This window comes from Camelus bactrianus, chromosome 1 (genome assembly GCF_048773025.1).
Source record: "Camelus bactrianus isolate YW-2024 breed Bactrian camel chromosome 1, ASM4877302v1, whole genome shotgun sequence".
Classification (NCBI taxonomy): domain Eukaryota; kingdom Metazoa; phylum Chordata; class Mammalia; order Artiodactyla; family Camelidae; genus Camelus; species Camelus bactrianus.
The window spans coordinates 39,744,016-39,757,642 of NC_133539.1; the positions used below are offsets into that span (position 1 = coordinate 39,744,016).

Sequence of the window (13,627 nt, forward strand, 5' to 3'; positions counted from 1 at the left end):
TTTGGAAACTAGCTCACCTCTTATGCATGAAACAGATAAAAAGGTATCGTAAATCCCAAAGCCCTTTAGGGCAAGCCCAGCAGTGTCCTCCTGGGCCCCCGGTTACCTGCAGAGTCAGTCTGCAGCACGGTGGTGACCTCTCTCGGACTCAGATGATTGACTTCGCTGCTGCTGTAGCGAACTGGGGTTTCCTCATGTTCCACTGACTTGGCAGGGAGGAACTGCTTCATTCCTTTCCACCAGCCTTCATTGCGATCACAAGCAAAAGAGACTATTAAATAAAAAGCTCTGTCTGAAATGATTAACAGTATATTAAGGGAGAAATCCTGTTGCATTTAAGGCATTTCTGTAGCAAGTATCTATACAAAACTAGCCTTTATGTTGAAGCTTTTTAAAATCGTCGTAAAATACACGTAACATAAAATTTCCCACCATAACCATTTTTAAGTAAACAATTCAGTGATATTAAGTACATTTACATTGTTTACAACCATCACCACCATCCATCACTGTAACTCTTTTCATCCTGGAAAACGGAAACTCCACACCTATTAAACAGTAACTCCTGATTCTCTCCTCCAGCCCCTGGCAACTATGTTCTACTTTTTGTCTTTATAATTCTGACTACTCTAAGTACCTCGTATGAATGTACTCCTACAGTATCTGTCTTTTTGTGACTGGCTTATTTCACATAGCATAATGTCCTCAAGGTTCACCCACACTGTAATATACAGCAGAATGTCCTTCCTTTTTAAGGCCTAATAATATCCCATTTTATGTACATACCACATCTTGCTTATCCATTTATTAGTTGGATACTTGGATTGCTTTCACATTTTAACTATTGTGAATAACACTGCTATGAACTTGGGTGTACAAATATCGCTTCAAGATTCTGCTTTCAATCCTTTCGGGCATACACCTAGAAGTGGAATTGCTGGATCATATGGTAATTCTATTTTTAAATTTTTGAGGAACTGCCAAAAAATTCTGTTTTCCACAGAAGCTATGCCATTTTACATTCCCACCAATAATGCACAAGGGTTCCAATTTCTCTACATCCTTGCCAAAACTGGTTTTGCTTTTTTATCCTCTACTGTGTTTCTCTGTTCTCTAATCTTTATTATTTCCTTTTTTTCCTGTAGCTCTGGTTTTAGTCTGTTCTTTTTCTAGTTCCTTAAGTTGTTCAAGCTTATTTTTTGCTTTGATAGAATATCCAGTGCAAAGCAGAACATGGTAGAAACCTCTATCAAAAGCATATACTGAAGCAAATCACTGCTGTTATATAGTGCAGCCAAATACAGTTTGTTGGAGCAGTGATTTTTAGTAAGTTTTTTTCAGAAACTTCTAAGACCAACCCTAGGGGTAGCAGCATGTGCCCCATCCCCACCACTGCTCTTCCCCAGTCACAGTGAACTCTTTTGGCTCCTAATGGTCATTCCAGGAGTGAGACTGGGAAGTGGGGGACCCGTAGAGGGCCCTGGTGTCACCTGCCACAATCTGCCACCCACCACACTGAGGAGGAATTCAGAAGATGACAGCTCCTCACAGCACTGTGGTAAACGCCCACAGCGCAGTGACATAGTGTGTCACCAGGACCGCAATCCTCTGCTTCTTAAAGTGTCCACACGTCCACTACACAGAAAGCAGGTATCCTCAAGATAGGTACATAGATTGGGACAAACCAGACAAGTTTTCCAGAAGAAAAAGAACAGTGTGTGTTATGACAAATCCTTACTTTCCATTTCATTACTTATTGACTAGAAGAAATTTTACAGAAAAGTAAAAATGATCAGGATAGAAGAGGAAGACCAGATTGTTTAACAGTGCTGGGGAGTTGCTGTGGGCGTGAAAAAGACTCTCCTCACTCACTGCTGCCACCTGGAGGGCAGGGGCGCCCCCTGGTGGAAAAGAGATGCAAAGCTGTGAATTACCTGCCCGGTCCCAGTAAGGTAAGTCATAGGTGCCTTCAGTTTTTTTCTTTCTGGAAAAATACAGGGGGAAAAATAAAGTCAGCAAATAAGAGTGTATTCACCCATAAGAAAGCTGTGAAATGGCAGGATAAACACCAGAGTTAAAAATTAGTCAAGAACACACATTTCTACTGGCTGGTCTACCTCTCTTTCATCTGACTTTCAAAGCTGACACTGCTGTGCTTTGTGAATTCTGGACTCTCAATAAATATGAAACAACTGTCTCCCGAGATAGTTACCTTGTTACCCAACTATTTCCCTCTGAAAAAAGACTAAATCTGTAGATAAAAATGCTGAATCAAATCAAAGACCCAACTCTGACAAATGGCTTATTGTGGGGAAATGAGATTACGGCTGTTTTGGTTCCAAATACAAATTTCACAAATCAGTTGATTCACAAAGTTCACAGAACAACAACAAAAATCCCACATTTTCTTCTGCATTGTTATTTTCAACTTTTTGTTTCTTCTAGGCCTTTTGCCCCATAGAAGTTTACGGTGTCACATACCCTTCACTGCACAGACATGATTCCTCCCCACGGCCCAGTGTAAGTCGAGGCTATCACTAACAGTGAGAACAGGATTCTCCAGGCCTGGGAGGCGAGGCCATGAGTGCAATAAAGGTTCTCCCCAGCCCGTTCCTTGGAATTCAAACCATCTCCTCTGGAGAAATTCCTGTTCCCTCCCCGACATTAAGAATTACTATCTACCAAGTGCCTTTTACAAAGAAAAAAAAGCACATGAAAGGTTGTTTTCTGATTCAAGAATGTAAATCTAATTAAAATGACACTTTGCAAGCTGAAGAGAAACAAATTGTTGCAGTTTACAAATGAGGATAAGACGGTCACATGATTTGCTCAAGATCACAAACGTGGCTTTCTCAAAGAAGCCAAGCTACGTACTTTTCCTACTTGGAAACATGCTTCTCCAATGTAAAACTGTATTTTTATTGTTGATACTAAAAGCTTCTTCATTTTAAAGTCTGGCTGTACTTAAAATGTGATATTTCATTATTTCAAAGTAAGGTATAACATAAAACTTGTGGAAGAGATGGTAGGTACTGAAGCTGTCCAAGGGTTGTACTATAAAGGATGTCACATTCTTAATCTCAAGTGACAAAGCTTCAGGTTACTTCACTATGTGTAAAGTACTCAGAACAGTGCTGGGTGGGCATGATTAGTTAAGGGTTCAATAAGCTGCAGCTGTTTTTTAAAAATTTTTTTTTCTCCTTGATATTTTCCACAGCCCCTTAATGACACCTCCTTTACTCCTTGTCACAAAGTCAGCAATTTCAACTACTCTGTTCTTAGACATAACTTTAGTCCTGCAGCTCAGACCTTTTCTCCTGACCAGGCTCATCCTCCATCTGCTTCTTTAGTCTGAATGTCCACAGGGCCCTTTAAACACCACCCCAAACTGATCCCAGGACTTGCCTCCTGCCTCCCTCTCAACAACTCTACTCCCCAGTCCCCACCCCACGACCCTGGGTGTTAACCACAGCGCCTGAGACCTGATCGACTGACTGATCAGAGGCAGCAGGTTAAGGGCCTGGGCTGTGAAGCCCCGTCCAAACCTCCTCTCTGCCATGTGCTGGCCAGGTGACCTCGGACAGGTTACTTATGTTCTATTAGTCTCACCTCTTCTGTAAAATGGGATTTGTAACAACACCTGCGTCACAGGTTGTCTGGAGGGTTAAATAAGTTAAAACATGTAAGGCATTTAGAATCCCGAGTAAATCAGCACTTAATCTTCCATAAAAATGAGCTGCTGCTGCTGTTCTCATCATTGCTATCGCTGCTGTCCAGTTCCCCAAGAGCACCGTGACCTCTCCCCCTGGGCTCTCCTAGAGCCCTTCCCTCCACCTTCCCCTACTGCCCTCACCCAAGCTGTTGGTTCTGCTCAGCCTCCTCAGCACCAGAAATCCAGGATCCTCCCGCGGAACACACTGTGTGGCTGGCACTGTTCTGATGTGGGCTCTTTTGTGTTATGATTCCTACTCATTGCGTGTGACACTTACAGGATTTCCGCTATGTTAAGACATGTTAAGTAGTTCAAGATGGAGCCCAGTGGCCAACACGAACTTCCAGATTAGCTGTTTTGAACTGTCTGCTATCAGGCTGCCAGTGTCTTCGTGATAAACTAAGATTACTTTAGATCAGAAGTTTGATGGGCCATGTACGTCACTGGCACAGACAGAGCAAGTGATAGAGCCAAGACCTCCCACCTTCTCCTGCCCCTGAGTTGAGTGTCTTGAAGGCTCTTCACTGGAGGCCCCGATTCCACACCGCTGAGAGCTGTTCCAGACGGATGCTGCTGGGGCCCTGTCAGAGCCGGGGGCGACTTCTCACTCACGAGACCCGGGCCAGACCAGAGGCCGTCGCTCATGCTGAAATGCCTCCTTCCCAACTTCTCCTTGGAGTGGATCGTCACCCCCACCTTTCCCTACTTTAACTAACCTGTGTTGTGTGCTAATTATATGAAGCAAACCAAGTGATTCATGAATTGAATACTGGCTACTGTTTTGTCTCCAATCTTGTGATTCTTACCAGCCCTGACGGCTCGCCCCTACAACAAACAGGTACCATGGTGGCTAGTTTTCTGCAATGTATCCTCTCCTATTCCAGAGACTCTGGGGTTCACCACTGAGCTCCCAGGACACAGCCAAATACTTGGCATGGAGTAGAAGCCCAAATATTTATTGAACGGCTCAACAAATGAAGCCCCTCCAAACCTGTCATTCCACCAGACTCCCTCCTGCCCTGTTATTTCAACTCATGACATCTCTCCCGCTCTAACTGCACAAGCCAGAATAACCCTAGATCTCCCACCTCTCTCAGCAAGTAGCCAGCCACGCACCCCACCGATGCCCCGGGCAGCTCTTCCCCTGCGTCCCTCTCCCTTTCCTAGAACTGCTGTTACATTCCTATATGGCCTTCGTCATCTCCTAACTCTTCCCTTCGCCTCTTCTAGTCTCTCTCTTCAATCCACCCTCCAAAACTCCTGCCACCACCTTTCTACAATCATCTGGTAATACCACTTGTCTGCTGAACACTGGTCAGTGACTCCCCATCTACGGAACGACGTCGAATCTCTCTCCCCTGAGAACCATCCTGACCTGGGTCTGGACTCTTGTCCACAGTTCGCTCTCAGTGCTCACCCACGGCCAAGTCCCCATGAGGACCCACTCATCTGCCTACAATCCACATCTCTGTGCCTTCGCCCAAGCCATCCCTCAGTCTAGCCATTCTCTGTCTTCCTCTTCCAGCCAAATCCAACTTCTCCTTTAAGGCAAAACATGCCACATATGAGGATTACTCTGTAAAAAAGATTTCAGGTAACTCTCATGGCCCTTGCACCTGTGGTCCCCAGCAGTCAATCCAGCTCAACATTGGAGATAAGAACCATGTCTCAGCCTTTCATTAAATGTCACTAAAGCACCAACTGTGTGTCTTCCTAATATGTATATCCTAGTGTGTAACACGGAATTTGATATAATAAAAGGTAGTACTAAGTAACTAACTGTGGAATTGAAGTTTTTTTTTATGGGAATAAAGGGGAAAAAGGTATATATTTTTGTTCTAATGAATATCTTAACTCATCCTCTCAAAAAAGTGAATTGTAGTTCATCTTCTATACTTGGTTTCTATTTCACACTGGAAACACCCTCTCTAGGACCAAGCAGGTGAACTAGTTTGTACTAACCTGTTTCTCCAATGCCAAGCACACACCAGTACAAGGATGAGAGTGGTGAGGACCATTACTAGCACAGGGACAAGGACTGCGGCCAAGGCTACATCTGAAAAAACAAACAAAAACCACACATTACAACCAAAGGCAGAAATCATTAAGGAAAAGAACAAAGATTAACCATACCATCATTCAAAGATTTTCTATCTAAAAAAAAAAAAAGCATAAACATACTTTATGCAATGAGATTGGGTTTGAAAAATATGGAGTGTTTCAGGCAGCTACTGCCAAGAGCAGACGGAAGAGCTAACCAGGGAAATGGAGAGACACCGGCTGGTCCTGAGGGCCCCACTGAAGGAGGATCTGGGTGTCACACTGGCACAAACCTGACCATGACATGACTTTTGCCAGCATCCCTCACAGCCTGGATATAGAAATGGAGAAAGGGGAAGTGCACATACGGTGATTCAGGCTAGAAAGCACTGAGAATTCTGAGAAGTAAATGGTGCTTTATCCCTAAAATAATCTGTGAAACTGGAGAGAGAAAAATCAGGTTCAGATTGATACAGTTGGAGTTAATCAGAGGCAACAAAGGATATTCTTAGGTCCAAAAAAATTAAAAGTCTATATACTACCATTCCAAAGAAAGGGAGACAGAGGTCTTTAATCAAAGAGATCTGTACGTTCTTTGTCATTATTTTAAAGCTTACAGGGATCCTAGTTCTGGAAGAAAATGCTTTAAGGACACTTTTAGTCTTGAGATTTTAAAATTGTATAGTCAGATTCTAAGATGAACAGCACTTTTAAATGACTATTCTTCCATCCGAGTACATGGTCTGGGATTCCGCCCAAACACATACTTTCTGTAAAAGGACAGCTCTTTGTGGGATGCTGTAATTTCTTGTCTCTGTGGACTCGTGCTTCTCTTTGGTGTGGACAAGAAAAAAACATTACCTGCCATTTCAGTAATCAAGAATGTTGCCATCAAGTCATTAGCCACTATTCCCGCCCCTGACCCCGCCAGCCCACAGTGCACCCTGAGAGGATTCAGGATGGAGAAAAACAGGACACTGGCCCTAAATCGCTAAGATACACATCAGAGGAATCATTTCAATAAGCCCAGACTCTTGCATCTTCTCATACAAAGAAAAGCACTAAAATCATTAACTTGAGATGTCTGTGTTTATGATTAGCAGTCACCTTTTGATGTTTTGACTCCATATTTTCTTTTTATTGCTTTGTCCCGTTCCCCCCCCCACCCCCCGGCAAAAACTCCTATACATCCTGCTCCTTCCTCAACTCTTTGGAACAGTCTCTCAGAGCTACCTAAGAGGCTGTATCTCAGGCTATACTTCTTGGTAAGGCCACCAAATAAAACATAATTCTCAATTTTTAGGTTGTGTGTGTGTGTGTTTTCATTTTTTTTAGTGGACACCAGGTTTTCCTGCAGCATGAGAAATAAATTGGTCCATATGGAAATGCTTTAGAAGACAGGAAAGAAACTGACATCTGGAAAGTTGGAGAAAGTTATCTGAATCAGACAACTTATCAGAAAATGAGAATGATGAACGTTCTATGTGATACAAGTTACTCTGACTCGCTTTCTCTTCTCTGCATTGCCTGAAAATTAGTGTCGACACTGAAATCAACTCCTCTGTGACGCTGATGCTTTTTATTCCTGGATTCAGCTGAAAAAAATTTTCAACTAGTAAAATCAAAGAGCTAGTATGTTTCATACGAATAACAAAATTTGAAAGCAAATTCTACTAAAACAATTATATTTATAATCTGAAAAAATAAACATTTTTAAAAGAGAGACCAAAGTTTTATTTTAATAAATACATTAACAAAGTACTTTCTTTAAAAGGTATTAATTTTCACCAAAACTTCTGTTTTTTTTTTCTTCTTTCCTTTTTTGTACCAAGTTCCCTATCCAGCAAATTAATATATGATCAGAAAAAGTCTGTTTCCTGCTATGGTTTCAGTTATTTCTAGAACATTATCTAACTTTGAAACTCCCTGTGGTTAGCTGTAGAGGGAAAAAAGTTGTAGGAGGAAGCCTGGAACACAGCACCCATCTCTCAACATGTAAAGAGCCATCTCACATGGCATCAGAGTACCACTCAGAGCAATGCAAACATTTTTTTCCATAAGGAAGGGAATCAAATTTTTTTGCTATACTTAAAACACAGAGGGGGAAAAAAACAGAAGGTTTTAAAGCTGGAAAAGTTTCTGAAAACTTAGGTTAAAAACAAAACCCCCACTACGATGAACAGGTATTAATTTTCAGAGCTGCGTACCTTTGGTGACATTTGGAGTTACGGTAGTATTCTTGATTTCAGGAGTGGCAGTTGTTTGCTCTGTCTGTGCAGGAAATTCATTCCTACTTCGAGGTTGCAGTGGTTGAGTAAATTTGGGGGCACGACCTTGAAAAAAGTTTAAAAAATTCTTTATATTCTTTTACCTACACCCACTTGATTAAAATAGTTATATCATAATGCTTTTAAATATATTTATGGAAAATTATACCACAAGTCCAGGGAATATCAAATTCTCACGTTTAAAGCAGGCATACCTTTGGCTATTTTGGGAGGAGCTGTAGTGTTTTTGAGGTCATTGCTGTTCCGAGGAGGTGGAGGTTGAGTAAGTTTTGGAGGACGACCTTGAAAAATGGTTTAGAAAAGTTTATACATTTTGCTATAAAAATCATAGTTAAAAATAGTATTTTAAGTATCTTTAACACTTCCCAGAGTACTTGATTCTTCACAGTAATTTTAAATCTCAGAGAGAACTACATCAGAAGGATAAATAAATTCTACATTAAATGCACAAATATACTGGGATTTCTGGGTTTTTAAATGATTGTCTAAAAATAATCTTCTCTGGAAAGAGAGTAACAGGGAGGAGGATGACGCTGAATGGTAAAGCTATAAACATTTCATCACGATATGATTCCGTACTCATTCAATTCATTTAATAAATATCTTTGGAGGGCCCACTATGTGTTAGGCACAGTTTTGGGGGATACAACAGTAAACAAAGTACTAAAATATTATATAATTCTAAAGGACATTATTCCCATTTTAAATTTATTCAAAGTAAAAGGCACTTAGACTTAGGTTAGTGTTACAATCATCAGCACTTATGTGACACAAAGACTATATAAGATCTAATTAAAAACTCAGGCTTGAGACTAGATTTGGAAAACAGTCTCACTGCATTTTCTCAGCAGTGATGCTCTCTCTTCTTTCTTCCATCTGTAATTTTGGAAACCAGTTTGATACCTAATATGATATTCAATAGGGATAACTACTACTTTTTAAAAATCTCTTTAAGAAGATACTGTAACTAGAGGATAAACATTCACATTATTATTATTTTTTCTGAGAAGAGTACATTTTTAATTAATCCAGTGAAAATAACATGTCTTAAACCATACTGTTGTTTACCTTTAGGAATAAACTGACATCCAAGCAGTTCCATTTTCATGGCAATTTTCTGCTGCCATTGGGTGGGATTCACTCTAATAAAACGTGCAATAATTGGTGGCAGAAAGTTATTACGCACATTCTGGTGATAATCTTTGTTTCCTTGAAATATCTTTAAAAAAAACAACAAAAAATTGGTACTTTACATCAACAGAGGCCAGGGCTAAAATGCTCCACTGAAACACGTTCATGATTTTTGCTCTGGGCCTTAAATGAGCTCTGCAAAGTATGACAATAGGCATTAATTTCTAAGAAAATAAATAAATCATAATTTGGAAAAACTAGTAAGAAGCTGCATATTCTTCACCAAAAATTTATAAAAGGAAAATACAGAATATAAAAATGATTTTAAGATGACTTAAACATAACGAAAGTGCTAACTTGGCAATTTGGGAAGAGGGTTCCAATTGTAGTGCACAGGATATTGCGTTAATAAATTAGTAATCTAGTCCTGTGGAATCATTAACTATTTAAATATATTAATTTTATTTTCAAAGTAAAGCATAATTGAACGTATGAGTTCTTAGAGGAAAAGTGGACTTTTTACTGTGTACTTTTCACACTTTTTCTCTCAACAAATAGACTGAAAGTGAACATGCGCTAATGAACACATAACCCCACCTACTGGATAAACTACATGAACACAGCTCCTATATTATCCATTTTCATTTCTTGTTGCTATTGAACCAGAAAAGTGACTCCGTTCACTGCCTAATTTAATCATCTTAACTAAACAGCCACAGGTGCAGTATATGAATATCTTTAAGTAAAAATATACTTCAAGTGAATACCTAATTCCCATGACCATTTCAAGCAAACAATAATAGTATCTCACACTGAAACAGGTCTTAACATTCATAAAGCATTCTCATATAATTAACTCAGATGCTCTTCATGACAACCCTACAAAACAGGCAGAAGCCAGAAAACTGCAGCTTATGGAATGGAAATGCACTGCACAGCCAGTCAATTTGGAGCAGTGATTTGAATGTGCCCTCTGACTTAAGCACAGGGCTCCACCAAGCAAACAAGAGCCCTCCTTGTCCCTTAAGGCCAAATCACCTAGGTAGTTTCTAAAGACCATTAATAGTCACCTGTCTAAAATCAAAGTGGCTTTTTATCAGTTAATGTGAGAACAAGAAAATGTTTAAGTCCTCAGTCAAATTGTTTCCAAAAATTATAGCTATTTTCTTCCTGGCTGATTCAAATGCCATTATGTTATAAACTTTTAAATGTGTAAAAAACTTCATTTTGTAAGAAGTTGGAAGTTACAACAATATCCAAACTAGTGAGCTTCCATTATTTCCTCAGATATTATTCTGAAATAAAATGAAGGCAATTATTTGCAGTCTATTATACTAGTGGAAGAGAAACAATAACTAAGTATCATTTTAGGACATTAAAAACTATCCCTGAAATTTTACTCCATATTACAGTCTCATTTTCATAAAAATCTTACAGGAGAAAAATTTTATAAGAACTAAGTTAAAAAGATTTGCTGTATTTAACCTATGAGCATTTATTATGAACCTCCATGTAGTGGCGGGGATCACAAGGTGCCATGAAGGTAAAATGGAAACGAAGTCAAGGTTTCCACTCTCAAGGAATTTAAGTTTTATTGGATATTACCACACACAAATATGGCATAATATTAAAAAGCAATATTTAATGAGAACAACTTGTATATACATCCCCATTTCCTGAAAACAAAGCCAAAAGCTGCCTCAGTCTGTGTATGTGCTCATGCATGTGTGCACGCTTAGAAAGGGTATGAAAATGTACCACTTACCCCTGAGCTGGGGGTAGATGAGAGAGCAGATAGATGAACATAACTGAGGCAAAATATTATTATTTCATCTAATTCAATGTAAGGATTTCCACTTTTACCTATGATAGACTAACAGGGACTGGATTCACCCTTCTGCCTTAAACATCTGAAAAACTGAATAAAATACAAGAAACAATGGTTTCCAGATACGGGACAGCAGGCACATAGGGCAATAATAATCCCAAGAGAATACAAACAAAAGAGGTGAACCCCTCTACTGCCCCAGTAGCGCCTGGAGAGAGCCTGGTGGTCTCAGTGAGTTGAGGAGAGTGCTCAGAGATAAGAGAATAAGGCAGCTAGAATCTGCAGGACAGAGTATGGGAGAGGCAAGAACTGTACAGACAGAGACTTCTATGATCTGTAGGGGTTTTCCCTTAAACAGCCAACCTATCTGTGGACAGGGAAAAAAGAAAAAAAAAAAAAAAAACACAACACTGGAAAGAAGCCAGTAGAACAATTCTCAGAGTTATTCAGGGCCAGGCCAGCTCCTACTGCCAAAAGAGTGGAGAAACCTTCTAATACATGAAGCGTGGAGTTGAGTTCTTAGAACAGTATTGTCTCAGCAGAGGGGAAAAATCAGGACCAAAGCTGCTCAGGTCCTGCCTGAAAAAGCTATAATGAAAAGACTGAAACAATCAAATGATTCCCAAGCAACTTAACTGCATCTCAAAATAAAGCTAGAAAATATTTAAAGGAGGAATAGCAAAAAAAGAAATCTGACACCAAACAATATAAATTTCACAATGTCTGGCCAATGAAAAATTACCTGGTATGTAAAAGGACCCATAATACCAATCGATATAAAAAGACTCGGATATGACACACTGATAGATAGATAAGTGCATTAAAAGGGTTAGTATATAACCAGGCGCTTTACAGGTAAAGAAAAGCTACATTAGGAGAGACATGGAAGAAATTTAAAAAATGCAAAACTGAAAATTTAGATGTGAAAAATATAATGTTGGAGATAAAAATACACTGGATAGGATTAACAGCACATTAGACATTGCAGAAGAATAGATTAGTGAACTTGAAGACAAAACAATAAAATTTTCCAAACTGGAACATGGAGAGAAAAAGATTGAAAAAAATAAATAAACAAGCACCAGTGAACTGGATACATCTTCAAGTTTCACAATATTCATGTAATTAGAATCGAGGAGGCAATGTATTTCAAGAAGAAATGGTCTACAATTTTCTAAATCGGATACAAATTATAACCCACAGATCCAAGAAGTTCAAAGAAGCCCAAGAAGAAGAAACAGGAAGACAACTATACAAAGGTACATCATAATCTAACTACTTACAATAAATGATAAAAAGAAAATCTCAAAAGTAGCCAAGAGAAAGAAAAGACACATTACACACTGAGGAACAAAGGTAAGAATCATAGCAGAATTCTTGCTGAAAACAATGCAAACCAGAAAGCAATGGACCAGGATATTCAACGTATTCAAAGAAAAAACTGTCAACTTAGAATTCTATACCTAGTGAAATGACCTTCCAAAAAGGAAACAAAAAAAGGTTTTCAGAAATATAATTCAATGTTGTTAGATGTTTTTATAATAAGCATGGATAACACTTATAATTTCAAAAAAACTATATTCTGCCAAGTATGCCAAGTGTTATTAAACAAATAAATACGGATGTGCCAATAGTAAAAAGCAGTCAAGTTTGTGGGATTCAGCAGAAGCAAGTTAGTATAGAGACAATGCTGTTATCTGCCTCACAGGTAAAGTCTCACCAAAGCAGAAGTTTGTGTGATAGCAAGCAGAAGAGAGGAAAGCAGCCCCTGAATAACAGCATGAGAGAGCTTAGATCCATATGAAAAATTAAAGGGAGCCCCTGGGGTTTTCTGAACAGAGAGATGAGAAAAGTGGTAACTGAAAATATATTAGCAAATCATATAGAGAGAGAGAGCTGATGGTATCGTATAACTGGAACAAAACTCATAGGGAGGTTTCATTGAAAACAATGTGCTCATGGTTTCAATTCTAGACGAGAGGCATCCACCTTCCTTGGGGACAGGGACTCCCGCAGTTACAGGCCTTGTGGTGGGTGGATCAAGGGCCAGGAGGCCGGGTGAAAGTACTAGCACCCAGCTGAGAGCCACCTCTGCTTACTCTCGCTCTGCCCCTTATCTGTCCTGGCACACCCCAGCACTGTCATTATTTGCTAACTAAAACAATGGTTCACAATCACAGAAGTTAAGAAAATTCTTCAGGTAGAGAAATTTGCTGTTTTCTAAGACAAAAGCTGGTGAGGTGATCCTGAAATGACCTTTCAGGCCTATAACATCCCATAATTTAATGCCCTTGTGCCTTTAGCTCTTTTGTCTTTTGTCCCCCACTTGCCTACAGAGTAGAAATCTGGGAACAAATTAGATTCTCTATTATTCTGTGGAGTGATAAGAAAAGCTTTTTAAAGACAAGAAATTAAAGTTTCTTTTTAGAATTTCTTCATAAAGTATTTAAGCAACTGAATTAAAAATGTAGTGGACAAACACCAGGAAAGTGCTCAACTTTACAGTCATTCAAAAGGGACCTAGTAGCACTGAGAATTTCCTAACCATAGACAGAAGGGTAAGGCCACTAACACTACCTAAAATAACCAGAAGAGGGCAGAGTAAGATCAAATGATATCTAATTTTTA

At 39.4% G+C, this 13,627-nt stretch overlaps 1 protein-coding gene across 2 annotated transcripts in view; it reads right to left on the reverse strand.

The window, feature by feature from the left end:
- Positions 1–13,627, reverse strand: part of DCBLD2 (discoidin, CUB and LCCL domain containing 2) — an 80,515-nt gene that overhangs the window by 4,388 nt on the left and 62,500 nt on the right. The window contains exons 10-15 of one of the 2 annotated variants that reach the window (XM_074361728.1): positions 9,109–9,259; positions 8,235–8,321; positions 7,960–8,085; positions 5,675–5,768; positions 1,935–1,984; positions 107–271 (exon numbers count right to left, since the gene is read on the reverse strand). In XM_074361728.1, coding sequence (XP_074217829.1) covers positions 107–271; positions 1,935–1,984; positions 5,675–5,768; positions 7,960–8,085; positions 8,235–8,321; positions 9,109–9,259 — 673 coding nt within the window. The remainder of the gene's footprint in view (positions 1–106; positions 272–1,934; positions 1,985–5,674; positions 5,769–7,959; positions 8,086–8,234; positions 8,322–9,108; positions 9,260–13,627) is intronic. The other variant, XM_010966410.3, reaches the window with a different exon arrangement.